The 17,257-nt window shown below is 49.0% G+C and overlaps 1 protein-coding gene across 1 annotated transcript in view; it reads right to left on the bottom strand.

The window, feature by feature from the left end:
* The window catches only part of DMBT1 (deleted in malignant brain tumors 1), a 306,433-nt gene that overhangs the window by 32,862 nt on the left and 256,314 nt on the right, over nt 1–17,257 (bottom strand). Inside the window, exon 34 of the mRNA XM_029610571.1 lies at nt 3,184–3,501. Coding sequence (XP_029466431.1) covers nt 3,184–3,501 — 318 coding nt within the window. The remainder of the gene's footprint in view (nt 1–3,183; nt 3,502–17,257) is intronic.

The raw sequence follows: 17,257 nt of genomic DNA, 5'->3' as shown, positions 1-17,257 counted from the left end.
AGTGTTTGGTTTGTGTGTTGGTGTGTGGAGGGGTCAGTGAAGGGAGGTGGGGTAGGTTTGTTGGATATGTATAGGATTTCTATTTTATTGTGATTGAGAGTGAGGGATAGTTGAGAGAGAAGGTATTTTATTGATGTAAGGTGAGAGTTCCATAGCTTTAGGGTGTGTTCAATCGAGTCTTTAATTGGGAGTAGAATTTGCACATCGTCGGCGTATACATAGTGAAGCCGTCCTATTTCATTTAGGAGTTTGAACAGAGGGGTAATGTAAATGTTAAACAGTGTGGAGGAAAGGGAGGAACCTTGCGGTACTCTGTGGGGGAGGGGGATCTGCTTGGATTCTGTGTCGTTGAATTTGACTTTGTATGACCTATTGGATAGGTAGGATTTAAACCAGCTGAGGTTGTGCCTTTAAGTCCGATTTCATTTAGTCTGTGTAGTAGTGTTTTGTGATTGACAGTGTCAAATGCCACGGAGATGTCAAGGAGGATGAGTAAATAAGAGATGTCACAGTCCAGTCCTCTGAGGATGCTGTCTGAGAGGGAGAGTACTAGTGTTTCGGTGCTGAGAGATAATCTGAATCCATGTTGGGCAGGGGATAGTATATTGTGGGTGTACAGGTGTTTGGAGAGTTGACGATTCACAATTTTTTCAAGGATCTTGGCTGTGAAGGGTAGATTCGAGACTGGTCTGAAGTTTTTTGGATTGGTTTCATCGAGTTGTAATTTTTTGAGTATTGGCTTGATGATGGCGCATTTTAGATTATCAGGGAATATGCCTTGATCGAGTGATAGATTGATTATGCTTGCTATTGGTTTGGCTATGTAATTCGGTATTTGCTTAAGGAATTTTATAGGAATTGGGTCAATGGGATGAGATGTGGGATTGATGTTTTGTATGATTGCTTCAATTTCGGTTGATGCAACGTTTTCGAAATGTGTCCATTTATCGTCGTTTGTGCTTGGTTCTGTTGTGACATCAATGTTTGTGATGGCTTTTTTGCGATTAGATTTAATATTTTGTTGTTAAAGAATCGGGCTAGCTCATTGCTGGTGTTTTTCTTATTGGCCGTTCTGGGTGAGTTTTGAATTGGTTGGGTGAGGTTATTGACATATGTGAAAAGGGTTCTAGGGTTGGATTGGTGGTTATGTATTTTCACAGCGTAGTAGTCGCGTTTGGCTTTTTCAATGTCGGTTTTGTAAATATAAAGTATGGTCCTAAAGCTGTCTTTCAGCTGGGGAGTGGGGTTTCGTCTCCATTTCTTTTTGGTTTGTCTTAACAGGTGTTTGGTCTTCTTTAATTCAGGGGTGTACCATGGTCCTTTTTGCTTAGATGATGGTTTGAGTTCTTTCTCGATGAGTGGGAGTTCTTGATGAGTGGGCATTAAATAGAAGAAGAAGAATTGAAATGTAACTGAGGACACACAGCTCAATCCATGGGAACCGGTAGATGTAGTGTACTTGGATTTTCAGAAGGCGTTTGACAAAGTTCCTCATGAGAGGCTACTAGGAAAAGTAAAAAGTCATGGGATAGGTGGTGATGTCCTTTCGTGGATTACAAACTGGCTAAAAGATAGGAAACAGAGTGTAGGATTAAATGGACAATTTTCTCAGTGGAAGGGAGTGGGCAGTGGAGTGCCTCAGGAATCTGTATTGGGACCCTTACTTTTCAATATATTTATAAATGATCTGGAAAGAAATATGATGAGTGAAATAATCAAATTTGCAGATGATACAAAATTGTTCAGAGTAGTTAAATCACAAGCAGATTGTGATAAATTGCAGGAAGACCTAGAGAGACTGGAAAATTGGGCATCAAAATGGCAGATGAAATTTAATGTGGATAAGTGCAAGAGAAAAATAACCCATGCTATAATTACACGTTAGGTTCCATATTAGGTGCTACAACCCAAGAAAGAAATTTAGGCGTCATAGTGGATAACACATTAAAATCGTCGGTTCAGTATAATGCGGCAGTCAAAAAAGCAAACAAAATTTTGGGAATTATTAGAAAGGGAATAGTTAATAAAACAGAAAATGTCACAATGCCTCTGTATCGCTCCATGGTGAGACCGCACCTTGAATACTGTGTACAATTCTGATCGCCGAATCTCAAAAAAGATGTAATTGTGATGGAGAAGGTACAGAGAAGGGCTACCAAAATGATAAGGGGAATTGAACGGCTTCCCTATGAGGAAAGACTAAAGAGGTTAGGACTTTTCAGCTTAGAGAAGAGACGGCTGAGGGGGGGATATGATAGAGGTGTTTAAAATCATGAGAGGTCTAGAACGGGTAGATGTGAATCGGTTATTTACTCTTTCGGATAATAGAAAGACTAGGGGACACTCGATGAAGTTAGTGTGTGGCACATTTAAAACTAATCGGAGAAAGTTCTTTTCCACTCAACGCACAATTAAACTCTGGAATTTGTTGCCAGAGGACGTGGTTAGTGTAGTTAGTATAGCTGTGTTTAAAAAAGGATTGGATAAGTTCTTGGAGGAGAAGTCCATACCTGCTATTAATTAAGTTGACTTAGAAAATAGCCACTGCTATTTCTCGCAACGGTAACATGGAATAGACTTAGTTTTTGGGTACTTGCCAGGTTCTTATAGCCTGGATTGGCCACTGTTGGAAACAGGATGCTGGGCTTGATGGACCCTTAGTCTGACCCAGTATGGCATGTCCTTTTGTTCTTATGTAACCCTGCTCTATCAAGAGTATCTGGAGCCTCATCAGTTCCATCCATAGCAGGGAGAAGCTTATGAAAACTAAAACTTTATTTAGCATTACAGGATCTTATTCAAACCACGTGTTAAATGATCTAATTTCACAATCCAATCAGCTTTCATGAGGCAAGGATTACTCCAAAGAAGAAATACTTTTCCAGAACAAGGAATTTATTTTATTTATTTATTTAATGTCTCTTATATACCGATGTCCGTTTGCACATCGCATCGGTTCACAGTAAAACATGAACTTTATGGGCGAAGCCCTTACAAGGAACAGATAAATACAGTTAACTTTAGGGCATAGCCCTTAACAAAAACCAAGGAAGAAATACATTGGAGGGGGGGTATTGGAATAAAGCTACGTCCTTCTCTGAAACTGTCCATACTGCTCAAAGGCTACGCTGACACATACAGGAGTAACTGAGATCTCACGTGATGGGGAATAGGAAATGGTACCTGAGCAGATGGCACCGGCGTCTTCATGATGACCACAGTTATGCACTTTCCATCCACGGCTGGAGCACTGGCCCAGGAACCACTCATCCCCTCTGCACTGCACATCATCCAGAAGAATATCGCCTGTGCCTTGGCCAAAATGGGCACTGCCAGGAGCCGCAACAGCAGAACCGCAGCCCAGCTGTCTGCACACAGCATTTGCATCATTTGTATCCCACAGGTCATCACAAACCGATCCCCATTTTCCAGCATGGTAAACTTCAACACGCCCTGCACATCTGTGTGAGCCATTCACCAACCGCACCTCATGCATAGAACCTACAGGCACAAGAGGAGCAAATGTTTGTAGATCAATACAGCTTTATAATAAATCAAACAACAGTAGTAATGTAGAAACAATAATCAGATAAACATCAGAGGGGAATTCTCAAAGTATCCCCTTAGTGGTAACATCTGCGTATACAAACAGTTTTTAATGCATGTAATGCATGTAAAAGGCTTTAAATACTACGAAAGGGGGCAATAATCAATCTGCCCTCTTTGGTGCAAATACTGCAGGGACGTTTTCCACGCCAGGCTGAAGACAATAATTAGTGCAAAATTTCACGTTTCCTTTTCCTTTGGTTATTGCTGCCAGGACAATCTAGCTGAGGTATTTGCGTCTGTTTCTGTGAGTTCAACAACTCAAAGGCAAACCAACCCCCATAGATCTGAAATTGCAATATGCACAGGATATTTTCCTCTCCCCGGGATCTCCTCCTGACAATGCCGGTAAAAGTAGGCACAGATAGTTCTCCAATAACCTGAAGCTCCCACACGGCCCTAACACTTCAGGCCATCTGATTACATAGAAGAAGAAGATCTGAAACGTAACTGAGGACATTCAGCACAATCCATGGGACCCAGGATCCTATCCCAATTTACAATTCAGCACTTTGGGAAGAGACACCTCTGGGATGGGACGTCTGGTGTCCTGTGAGGCTGTGTGATTTGTATCACAGATTCAAAAGGGGCAATGTTATTATTACCTGAGATAATGTCACTTACCAGCTGTAAAAGGTGGTCCTAGGGAGGGTCTTGAAGTAGCAACGAATGAAAAGGAAACATAACCCAGCAGTATAAATAGGAGAGTTTTGATCAATTCTCTTTTATGCTTTTATAACATTAATCAACCCTACAACTCTTACACAACACAAAGAGGAGAGGGAAGGAGAGACACGGGAAATTTGGGACATTTCGGCAGTTTAAGAATAATAAGAAACAAGATTTCCTGACCATGTCCTCAGAGGTTCCTTTATTTCTGGAGGTGAAATTTCCTTTCTTGATGTTTAATTTATCTGCACCCTCTCACCCGACTTCAAGCAGGTTTTCAGGCTCTGCTTATCCCTTTCTCCCTTGGGCCCCCAAGCAAGCTCCCTTCACTGATGGCTTTACTTCCTGCAGCTCTCAGGCCCTGGAACCACTCTCACCACATTCTGTGCATTCTGCTCCCTCCTTCCCACAATCTGAGAAAAGCATGAAGATCCTTCCTTTCCTCTAAGTTCATGATCCTTCAATGGTGCGATTAGCATCAGCTAAGAAAACTAAAAGTCATGGGATAGGAGGCGATGTCCTTTCATGGGCTACAAACTGGTTAAAAGAAAGGAAACAGAGAGTAGGATTAAATGGTCAATTTTCTCAGTGGAAAAGGGTAAACAGAGGAGTGCCTCAGGGATCTGTACTTGGACCGGTTCTTTTTAATGTTGCGTTTGGAGGTGGACCCTTGTCCTGGAGCAGTGTCAGTTGGCTCCGTGGTCTGGCCCAAGGAGCACCTGCCCCCAGGAGGCGGAGCACAGGAGGAGACAGAGGCTAGAACGAGCTTCACCACTGGAAGCCCGCGGTCCCTCCGGGGAGAGCCCTTGGGGACCCGGGCTGCTTGGACTTAGGTGGGCCTCACAGGGTCTCCCAGAAAGGAAGGGTAGAGGTGTGCCCACCAGTAGCAAGGGAGTCTCTTGGCTGCAGGCCTGGAGGATTATGGAAGACCAGTACAGCGTAGGCGATGACAAGGCAAGGGACATAGCCAGAATCATGGAGGCATGTTCAATGGCAGCCGGGGTCAAATACCAGGAATCAGTCCAAGAGTAGTCAATGAAGTAGGGGTCAGGTTCCAGAGGTCAGACGAAGTCAAGAAGGCAGGCAAAGGTCAGGATCCAGGCAGCGATCAGAATGGTCAAGGAAGCAGGCAGAGGTCAGTACTAGAGAGTCAGTCCGAAGGTACTACCTGGAAGACAGACAGATGCCGGAAAAGAAGGACGCTGGAACAGGAGGACGCTGGAACAAGGCTGGAATGAGACTGGAACAAGACTGTGAACGCGGAGGCCAACTTAGTACACATGCAGTGCCGACCTGATTGCCAAGGCAAGGACGTGCAGGCAGGAACTTCCTTAAGTAGTGCGATCAATCAGAATGCGCTGCGGAGCTAGGTCCCGCTCCTGGCCCTACAAGAGACCAGGTGGTCCGCGCGCACATAGGGGCATGGCCAATGCCACTGAGGACGCCGAATTCCAGCATGAGGCCTGGGGCGTAGTGGAAGGCCCGGCGACCACCGCCGTGGGACACAGAGGCCTAGAGGAACTCTCGGCTGCCACTGGGGAGGCCGACCCGTGACTTGCAGAAGAGATAGCGAGGTAAGCAGGCCCGTGCGCAACAGTACTCTCCCTTCTAGGCCTCTCTCTACGCGGCCGGAGATTTTCAGGATAAGTCCTGAGGAGTTCTTTGTCAAAGATATTATGGGATGGTTCCCATGAATTCTCCTTGGCCCCATAACCCTGCCAGGATAAGAGGTATTCCCTTCTACCTGAAGCGTGGTATCGAGTTCGGCAGAGACCTGAGATGGCGAGGGATGTCTGTAAGAGGGCCAGGAGAGGACCAATGGCTTCAGAAGGGAGACATGGAATGTGTTGTGGATGCCCATGGCACAAGGTAGTTGAAGTTGGTAAGGCACTGCTCCCACTCTCCAGAGGACTGGAAGCGGGCCAATGAACTTGGGAGCCAGGCGATGAGAAGGGAGTCTCAACCTTATGTGTTGGGTGCTTAACCACACCTTCTGACCAGGATCAAAGAGTGGAGTGGGACATCTGTGGGCATCAGAAGTGCGCTTGGAGTGCTCAGCGGCCTGATTGAGGTGTTCTTTAACTTGATTCCACACCTGGAGAGTGGTGTGGGCCATGAATTGTGCAGCTGGAGAAGGAACTGTAAGAGGAACTAGCAGTGGTAGCCAAGGTTGTCACCCAAATACCACTGAGAATGGTTTAATGGTTTAATGGTTTATTAAATTTTATACATCGGTGATACATCGGAGGCAGCAGCGACATGGGTATTATGTGACAACTCAGCCCAGGGTAACAAGTCGGACCAGTTGTCCTGCTGGTCATTCACATAGGAATGAAGGAATGTCTTCAAGGTCCTATTGGTCCTTTCAGCTTTGCTGTTGACCTGTAGTTGATAGGCCGAAGTGAAATCCAAGACGATGTTGAACTTTTTACATAGAGAGCGCCAATATCTTGCAGCGAACTGGGGTCCTCAGTTGGATATGATTTCCTTTGGGAGTCCATGGAGATGAAAGATATGTTTTAAAAACAACTTGTCCAATTCTGGAGTCAATGAAAGGCTTGGCAAGGAAATGAAGTGACCCATTTTCGAAAAACGGTCGATGATGACCCAGATCATGGTATTGTTCTGTGACAGAGGCATGTCCATAATGAAGTCCGTCGAGATGCTGGGCCATGGCTCGGTGGGTGCTGGAAGCAGTTGCAGTAGACCCCAAGGCCATCCGGTAGGTGGTTTCTATTGGGCACAGACTGGATATGAATCTACGTAGTTACAGGAGTCTTGCACCATGTTGGACTACCAGTAATATCTCCACAACATCTCGAGGGTCCTGGTACGACCCGGGTGTCCTGTCAACTTGGAATTATGAGCCCATTTCAGAACTCGTTCACATAATCTATGTGGAATGATGGTTTTCCCAGCTGGAACTATAGTGGTCACGGCAAGAGATACGCAGGCAGGATCAATGATGTGCCTGGGAACATCAGGAACTAGAGATGTGAATCGTGTCCTTGATCGTCTTAACGATCGATTTCGGCTGGGAGGGGGAGGGAATCGTATTGTTGCCGTTTGGGTGTGTAAAGTATCATGAAAATCGTTAAAATCGTGAGCCGGCACACTAAAACCCCCTAAAACCCACCCCCGACCCTTTAAATTAAATCCCCCACCCCCAAATGCTTTAAATTACCCTGGGGTCCAGCGGCGGTCCTTAGCTAAATCGGGGGAAGGGCAGGAAAACCGGCACACTAAAACCCACCCCCGACCCTTTAAATTAAATCCCCCACCCCCCAAATGCTTTAAATTACCCTGGGGTCCAGCGGCGGTCCTTAGCTAAATCGGGGGAAGGGGGAGCGCAGGAAAACCGGCACCCTAAAACCCACCCCCGACCCTTTACATTAAATTCCCCCCCCCTCCCGAACCCCCTCAAATGCCACAAATTACCCTGGGGTAGAGCGGCGGTCCGAAACGGCCTCCTGCTATTGAATCGCGTCGTCTTCAGCCGGCGCCATTTTGCAAAATGGCCGCCGCAAAATGGCGGCGGCCATAGACCAACACGATTTGACTGCTGGAGGTCGTTCCGGACCCCCGCTGGACTTTTGGCAAGTCTTGTGGGGGTCAGGAGGCCCCCCCAAGCTGGCCAAAAGTTCCTGGGTGTCCAGCGGGGGTCCGTGAGCGATTTCCTGCCGCGAATCATTTTCCGAACGGATAATGGCGCCGGCCATACGCGTATGGCCGGCGCCATTTTCCATATGGAAAATGGCGCCGGCAGGAGATCGACTGCAGGAGGTCGTTCAGCGAGGGTTCCTGACCCCCGCTGAACGACCTCCTGCAGTTGATCTCCTGCCGGCGCCATTATCCGTATGGAAAACGATTCGCGGCAGGAAATCGCTCACGGACCCCCGCTGGACACCCAGGAACTTTTGGCCAGCTTGGGGGGGCCTCCTGACCCCCACAAGACTTGCCAAAAGTCCAGCGGGGGTCCGGAACGACCTCCAGCAGTCGAATCATGTTGGTCTATGGCCGCCGCCATTTTGCGGTGGCCATTTTGCAAAATGGCGCCGGCTGAAGACGACGCGATTCAATAGCAGGAGGCCGTTTCGGACCGCCGCTCTACCCCAGGGTAATTTGTGGCATTTGGGGGGGTTTGGGAGGGGGGGGGAATTTAATGTAAAGGGTCGGGGGTGGGTTTTAGGGTGCCGGTTTTCCTGCGCTCCCCCTTCCCCCGATTTAGCTAAGGACCGCTGCTGGACCCCAGGGTAATTTAAAGCATTTGGGGGGTGGGGGATTTAATTTAAAGGGTCGGGGGTGGGTTTTAGGGGGTTTTAATGTGCCGGTTTTCCTGCCCTCCCCCTTCCCCCGATGGACCCCAGGGTAATTTAAAGCATTTGGGGGTGGGTTTTAGGGGGTTTTAATGTGCCGGTTTTCCTGCCCTCCCCCTTCCCCCGATTTACGATTTTTTGACGATAAATCGGGGGAATTGGTATTTTATCGTGGTCCTAACGGTTTTTGATGATTTAAAATATATCGGACGATATTTTAAATCGTCAAAAAACGATTCACATCCCTATCAGGAACATCCTCTGATTCGAAGGATCTAGATAGTGCATCAGCATTGAGGTTCTTGGAAGCCGGGAGATAACGCAGTTCGAAATTGAACCGCTCGAAGAAGAGTGCCCATCGGGCTTGTCTAGGGTTCAAGAGTTGAGCTTCTTTGAGATGCTCAAGATTCTTGTGATCAGTGAAAATGGTGAATTTATGTTGCACCCCTTCCAACCAGGGGAGCCACTCTTGGAGCGCCAGCTTGACAGCTAGAAGTTCTCGGTCACTGACGGTGTAGTTCTGCTCTGTGGGAGAGAACTTGTGTGAGTAGAATGAACAGGGTATCAGTTACTCTTTGGAGAAAACTGCCTTAAGGCCCCAGCTCCAATTGCAGAGGCGTCGACTTCTACGATGAATGGGTGTCTAGGGTCTGGGTGTTGTAGACAAGGATCAGAGCAGAAAGCTTCTTTTAGCTTCTGAAAGGCGGCTTGTGCTTTGGGAGTCCACACACGGGTGTTAGTCCCTTTCTTGGTCATGGCAGTGAGCGGAGCAGCTAGAGTAGATTAATTGGCAATGAAGCTTCTGTAATAGTTAGTAAAACCAAGGAAGTGTTGTAAGGCCCAAAGGCCAACTGGCTGAGGCCAGACTCGGATACTCTAGAGTTTCTCTGGATCCATAGAGAATCCTCGATCGGATATGAAGTACCCTAGGAAGGGTAGACGGTTTTGTTCGAAGAGGCATTTTTCTAATTTGGCATAGAGATGGTTCTCCCTTAGGCGTTGGAGTACAAGCTTAACATGATCTCGGTGGGAATCAAAGTTGTTAGAAAAGATCAAGATGTTGTCTAGGTACATGACTACAAAGGAATACAAAGGTCTTGGAGGATTTTGTTCATGAGGCGTTGAAAGACCGCTGGGGCATTACAGAGACCAAAGGGCATCATGGTGTATTCATAGTGACCATCCCTCGTGTTGAATGCTGTCTTCCAAATAATTTCAGGTTGGATGCGTATCAGATTGTATGCACCCATCAGATCCAACTTGGTAAAGATCCAAGCCCCTTGGAGGCGGTCAAATAACTCATAAGGGGCAATGAGTACCGGTCCTTTTGGGTTATGGCATTGAGCCCTCTGTAATCAATACAAGGGTGTAATCCGCTGTCCTTTTTCTTAATGAAGAAAAAGCCCGTTCCGGCAGGAGAGTCGGAGGGTCTAATGAACCCCTTTTCTAAATTATCTTTAATATACTCAGACATGGCTAATGTTTCTGGATGAGACAAGGGATAGGTTCTGCCTTTGGGAGGTGACTTGCCAGGCAGAAGTTCTATGGGACAATTCAGCTTGTGTAGCGAAGGTAACGTGTCCGCCTTTTGCTTCAAGAAGACGTCTTCAAACTTGGCATACTGGGAAGGCAACCCAGTCAGAGTGGTGGATTTCAAGACGGTTACTGATGAGATACTTGACATAGTCATGACTTCTGGCATTTGGAACCGCATTGCACCAACTGCAGGGAATGCCAATCGAATTGAGGTTCATGGACCTGGAGCCAGGGCAACCCCAGGATGACTGGATGTGTGGAACTTTTAACACATAGAAGGACATCTCCTCCTCATGGAGAGTGCCCACTGTAAGACAAACTGCCACTGTTCGATGGGTGATGAGACCTGGAAGATGTTCTCCTTGGATAGAGGCAATACGAAGGCTCACCTCTAGTGGCTGGAGAGGAATGTTCAGAAGCTTGATGATGTCATCCATGATGAAGCTGTCACTTGCTCCTGTATCGACTAGAGCAGTGGTGGTGAAGGAGTGGGCCTTGATGCCCAGAGTAACTGGAAGCAGAAGTTGGGGGCCGGTGACAGTAGCACCCAAGCTTGGGGCCCCTGCCGGGCTCAGGCGGTGCAGTTTTCAGGACGGACCGGACAAGTCTGCCGAAGTTATCCGAAGGCGTCACAGTAAGGCAAAGACCTTCCTTCATCCGACGAAGACGTTTGGTTGGAGACAGTTGCCCACGGTTCACTTCCATGGGTTCTACAGGAGGAGGAGGTGGTAATAAAGGAGTGTTGGCTGGAGGACTCTCGACATGCATGGGACGTGGTGTAGGAGAGCAAGAAGCCTTTATGTCTAGGCGCCGTTGCCGGAGTCGATGGTCAATTTTCCCAGTGAGGAGACATGGGAGTCTCACGGACGGAGAGTTCATCTTTGAGAGCACTGGAGAGACCATTTAGGAAGATGGCTTGCAAACAATCCTCTTGCCACCCGAGCTCAATAGCCAGAGTCCTGAATTCCACCGTGTACTCGGAGAGGATCCTAGACTCTTTATGGAGATGGAGTAGATTATGGCTGGCTACAGCTTGGCGGCCTGGGTCTCTGAAGGTCTGCTTGAAGAGAGCAATGAACTCGGATAACTTGGAAAGCATGGGATTGGAGCGTTCCCACAACAGAGAAGCCCATGCAAGCGCCTTCCCCTATAGGCAGGAAAGGATGATGGTCACTTCAGTTGTTTCCTTCAGGTGCAAGGAGGGTTGCAGTGCAAATTGCATGAAGCACTGGTTGAGGAAGCCACAACAGAGGCGTGGGTCCCCATTCTATCGTGGAGGTGCTGGGAGCGCCAAGGATGCTCTGGGTAGCATAGAGGCCGATAGGCCAACGGGATTGGCCAGAGCTGTATCTCGCAACTGGGAATGAAGCTTTTCTACTGAAGAGGTGAGCAATTCCAAGGCTCAGTGATGTTCTAGAATTGTTGTGGCCAAACCCAGTAGGGCCCTGGAGGCAGGAGACTCTGCCGAGTTCATGGCCTTGGCAACCTGTTGCGCTTGGAGGTGTACCCTTGTCCTGGAGAAGTGTCAGATGGCTCCCTGGTCGGGCCCAGGGAGCACCTGCCCCCAGGGGGCGGAGCACAGGAGAAGAAAGAGGCTAGAAGGATCTTCACCACTGGAAGCCTGCGGTCCCCCTGGATGGAGCCCTTGGGGACACTGGACGCTTGGACTTCGGTGGGCCTTGCAGGGTCTCCCAGAAAGGAAGGGTAGAGGTGTGCCCACCAGTAGCAAGGGAACGCAGTCAGTCTCTTGGCTGCAGGCCTGGAGGATCACGGAAGGCCAGTACAGCGTAGGCGATGACAAGGCAAGGGACAGAGCCAGAATCAAGGAGGTGTGGTCAATGGCAGCCGGGGTCAAATACCAGGAATCAGTCCAAGAGTAGTCAACGAAGCAGGGGTCAGGTTCCAGAGGTCAGATGAGGTCAACAAGGCAGGCAAAGGTCAGGATCCAGACAGCGATCAGAATGGTCAAGGAAGCAGGTAGTGTTGTAAACTGGGTAAATAGTGGACTCTTGGTTGCTGTGGAGATGACTCCTGTCACGGGGAGGGGCCCCATGGGGAACCACAGCGATAGGCTGATCTCAGAAAGCCGACACTGAAGGTGGAAAGCTTTATTGTACTACTGTAGATAGATGGTATTGCAGAAAGGTAAAGCACTGATCCGCAAAGTGCCAATACGTTCAACAGTCTCTGATGATGTATTCTCACCCAGATGTCCTAGATAGTCAGCAACCTGTGGTGCGGGCAAACGCCAAGCCTGGTGGATGGAGTTGGAGCACCGGATCGTAGAGGTACTCACGGGAGCGTAGTGCGCCGTCTTTCTGGTAGAGATGATGGTGGGACTGATGGTCCGAGGTGCAGGATAGCAGACCAGTAGGCCCTCAAGGAGCAAGTACCTGGTAGTCCAATCCTGAAAGTAAAAATGAGAGAAAGACCCCTGAGGAGCGGTTTTGTTAATTAAAGAAACCCCAAAGGGTAATTAGAGGCGTCTAAGCGAGCAGCTTAGAACAGTCAGAGAAGCTTGAACAGAAGTCCTTGCTAACTCAAGGTAGTAGCGTTTGTGGAGGCTTCAAATACCCCAAAAGGGGTGGAGTCCCTCTTGGGTGCTGCCCAGGGTTTCCCGCGCTGGCCCCTTTAAGAAAGGGGCCGGGATTGCGGCGCGCGTCTTAGAGGATGTCGGGGGTGGGGCTTCAGCGGTGGCAGTGTTCCTGCCACCGAAAAAGGCCTCCCGACACTGGGGCAGGCCCTGGGGGAAGCGGACGTACCCAAGGCCCCGGCGTTAGAGTCCCGGAGGACCGCAGGCCGCCGCCGGAGCAGGTGAGCTCAGTCAGCCACGTCCTCCGAGGCCGACTGGCATAACAGGCAGAGATCAGTACCAGAGAGTCAGTCCAAAAGGGAAGACAGACAGAAGCTGGAACAGGAGGACACTGGAACAGGAGGACGCTGAACAGGAGGACGCTGGAACGAGACTGGAACTAGACTGTGAACGCGGAGGCAAACTTAGTACACATGCAGTGCCAACCCAATTGCCAAGGCAAGGAAGTGCAGGCAAGAACTTCCTTAAGTAGTGCGATCAATCAGGACGCGCCACGGAGCTAGGACCTGCCCCTGGCCCTACAAGAGACCGGGCGGTCTGAGCACATGCCCATAGGGGCATGGCCAACTCCACTGAGGACGCCAAACTCTGGCGTGAGGCCTGGTACATAGTGGAAGGCCCTGCGACCGCCGCCGCGGGATGCCAAGGCCTGAAGGAGCTTGCGGCTGCCGCTGGGGAAGCCAACCCGTGACCTGCAGAGGAGTTAGCGAGGTAAGCAGACCCGTGCAACATTTAATTAAAAAAAAAAAAAAAGATGGATAACAAAATCTCACCACCAAATAATCAACACTCACCACAAACGAAACCTCTGCACAAATTAAAACACCCAAGCAACAACAAAAACAACAAACATATCCAACTATCAAACTATATGCTACTCTCATTCATACTTGTCAATACCCGCTCAATAATAAAAAAAATCCCTCTATTCAATGACCTCCTCATGGACCTCAAACCAGATTTCATTGCAATCATGAAAACCTGGCTCAAAAACACAGATTCCGTCATAATAAACCAACTATCCAACCAGGATTACATTACCTCTTCAATTCCCAGAAAAAACAAAAAAGGTGGTGGCTTAATGCTCATCTCTAAAAAAAGCCTTCAATTAACACTTCGTCCATCTAACTTTCCCCCACCATTTGAAATAGCTTTATTTGATTCTCCAAAACTTCAAATTTGCCTCGTTTACTGTCCTCCAGGAGCACTCGATAAAAACTGCTCCCCTCTTATTGAATATATCATGAATAACATCTCTCTCAATAAACCCATCATCATCCTTGGTGACTTCAACATCCATTTCGACTTATCCTCCCACTCAAAAACCTGCCAAACCATCATTGATGCACTATCAACTCTAAATCTAGAACAAATAATTCAATCTCCAACACATAAAGCTGGTCACACCATTGATCTCATCTTTATCAACACTGAAATCTGGAAATCAAACTCAACTCACACCACAGAAATTCCCTGGTCTGACCACCACCTCATCCAAGCTAACCTTCATACCAACATCAACCTAAAACCTCCTCAAATTACCCCAAATCAAAAGTTAGTGGACGAGCCAAGGTCGGAAGCCAGGAGTCAGAAGCTGAAGTCAAAGCCAAGGACAGAAGCAGAATCGGAAGTCCATGAACGGAAGCCGGAGTCAAAAACCAGAAGTCAGAAGCCGAAGACAAGATAAGGGATCTGAAGCAGCAACTAGCAACTCTAACCAAAGTGAACCTCGTTGCAAGGAAAGGTAAGAGCCTAGCTGCAGGGTTTAAGTATCCCTGCAGCATCTGACGTCATCTAGAGGCAGTCCTGTTGTTTCCTGTGCTGGCCCCATTAAATTCTGAGCCCCTGAGTGCACGCCTAGGGGGCGGGGCCAGACGCGGCTGATCACCGGCATCTCCCTTCGGTCCGGGCCAGCCTTAATGTAAGTGGAGGTCCCGGGGCAACAGTACCCCCCCCCATGCCCCCTTCCCTGGGGCTTAGTCTTAGCTGGATGATCCACGTGGAACTGGTGGAGGAGGTCTTTGTCCAGGATGTTGGAGGCTGGCTCCCAGGAATTTTCCTCAGAGCCATAACCCTCCCAAGAGAGGAGGTACTCCCAACGTCTGAGGTGGAATCGCACATCTAGTACTTCTTTGGCTTGGTAGGCTGTATCCTCGTGTGCCTCAGGTGTGGCCGTGCAGGGGTCTTCATATGGAAGATGGACAAAACCAGTGGCTTCAGCAGGGAGACGTGGAAGGCGTGTTCCCTGAGTGTAGGTGGGAGGCAGAGGCAGTAGGAAACTTCCCCTACCCGTTCCATGATAGAGAACGGACCAATGTACCTTGGGGCCAGGCGCATTGAGGGAAGCCGCAAGTGAAGGTGTTTAGTGCTTAACCATATCTTATGCCTGAGGAGAAATGATGGGGCTGGACGTCGTAGGCGGTCTGCATACTTCTTTGCGATAACCGCCGTGCAGGAGAGGGTGTCCGCCTGGATGTTCTTGGATGCTGGCCTGTAGCGGAGGAAAATGTTGAAGCAGCTAAAAAAGAGGGACCACTGAACTTGTTGAGAGGGTTGAGGCGCTGGGCGCGACATAAGCATTCCAGATTCTTGTGATCCGTATAAACAATCACTGGTGTTGGGCTCCCTCCAACCACTGGTGCCATTCCTCAAAGGCCATTTTGATGGCCAGAAGTTCCTTGTCTCCAATGCCATAATTTTTTTCTGTGGGTAAGAATTTTCAGGAAAAGTAAGAACACGGCAGGGATCTACCATTGCCGGATTTTTGACTCAGGACAACTCCGACCTCCATGTCGGAGGCGTCAACTTCCACAATGAATTGACATTGGGGGTCCGGGTGATGGAGACATGTGTCCTGAAGGAAGGCTGTCTTCAATTCTTGGAATGCTTGTAGCGCAACTGCAGGCCAGTTTCTAGTGTCGGCCCACTTCTTGGTGAGGGCCGTAAGCGGAGCCACCATCCTGGAGAAGTGGGGTATAAATTGTCGGTAGAAATTGGCGAAACCAAGGAAGTGTTGAAGCGCCTTGACCCCCACAGGTTGAGGCCAATCCTTGATGACCGTTACTTTCTCAGGGTCCATATGGAAACCCGTGGAGGACACAATATATCCGAGAAAGGGTAGGGACTCTCTCAAATTGACACTTCTCCATTTTGGCAAAGAGCCGGTTATCCCGAAGCTTCTGCAGCACCTTGCGGACATCTCTTCAGTGCATGTCCAGGTCCTTTGAGTATATCAGCACGTCGTCCAGGTAAACGATGACCGAAGTATGTAACATATCCCTCAATACCTCGTTCATGAGATTCTGGAAAACTGCGGGAGAGTTGCAGAGGCCGAAGGGTGTGACCAGGTATTTGTAGTGGCTGTCCCTTGTATTGAACGCAGTCTTCCACTCGTCACCTGGTTGTATCCTCACCAGGTTATTCGCCCCATGGAGATCCAACTTTGTGAACACCTTGGCTCCTTGTAGTCGATCCATTAGCTCCGGAATCAATGACAGTGGGTATCGGTCACGTCATGTAATATTATTCAGACCACGATAATCTATACAGGGCTGGAGAGACCCATCCTTCTTTGCCACAAAGAAGAACTCGGCTCCGGCCGGGGAGTTAGATGGCCGAATGAACCCTCTGACCAGGTTCTCCTGGATATATGCGGACATGGCCCAAGTCTCTGGGAGTGATAAAGGATATACTCATCCTCGTGGCGGCGTGGTACCCGGGATCAGGTCGATAGCACAGTCAAAGGGTCGGTGCTCCGGAAGGCGCTCGGCCTTTTCTTTCGAGAAGACATCCATGTAATCTTGATATTGTAGTGGCAGCACCAGGGGGGGTGGTCAGGAGAGGTACCGAAGGTCGAGGGACAGCGGTCAGACAGGTGTCAAAGCAAGACGGGCCCAAGGATGCAACCTGGAGAGTATCCCAACCGATAACTAGGGAGTGCTTCCAAAGCCAGAGTAGCCCCAAGATGACCGGGTGCATGGACTTTTCCAAAATGAGGAATGAGATTTCCTCTACATGCAGGAGACCTGTGTGTAGCATGAGGGGCTTGGTACAGTAGAAATGGTCCCTGGAAAGGGGGTCCCATGAATGGACAACACTTGGATGGGAGGCTTTTGAGGTTGGACCCTGATCTGAAGTTGCTGGACTAAATCCCATAGGATAAAGTTCCCCCGGCTCTGGAGTCAATCAGGGCTAGCGTATCGAAGTTCCCTCCAGGGAGAAGTATAGTCACTGGAAAATACACGGGGAGGCAGAAGTGGTGTTACCTAGGATTAGCTCCCCGACTTTCCCAAGGAAAGGTAAGAGCCTAGCTGCAGGGTTTAAGTATCCCTGCAGCATCTGACGTCATCTAGAGGCAGTCCTGTGGTTTCCCGTGCTGGCCCCTTTAAATTCTGAGCCCCTGAGTGCACGCCTAGGGGGCGGGGCCAGACGCGGCGGATCACCGACGTCTCCCTCGAGGAGGGAGCGCCGCGGCCAAAGCCAGGACGAGCATTGTCGGTGTTCCAGCGGCCCGGGCCGGCCTTAAAGTAACTGGAGG

This window comes from Rhinatrema bivittatum, chromosome 7 (assembly GCF_901001135.1).
Source record: "Rhinatrema bivittatum chromosome 7, aRhiBiv1.1, whole genome shotgun sequence".
NCBI lineage: Eukaryota > Metazoa > Chordata > Amphibia > Gymnophiona > Rhinatrematidae > Rhinatrema > Rhinatrema bivittatum.
The sequence above is the reverse complement of the archived record's forward strand: the minus strand, read 5'-3'. Positions and strand labels throughout refer to the sequence as shown.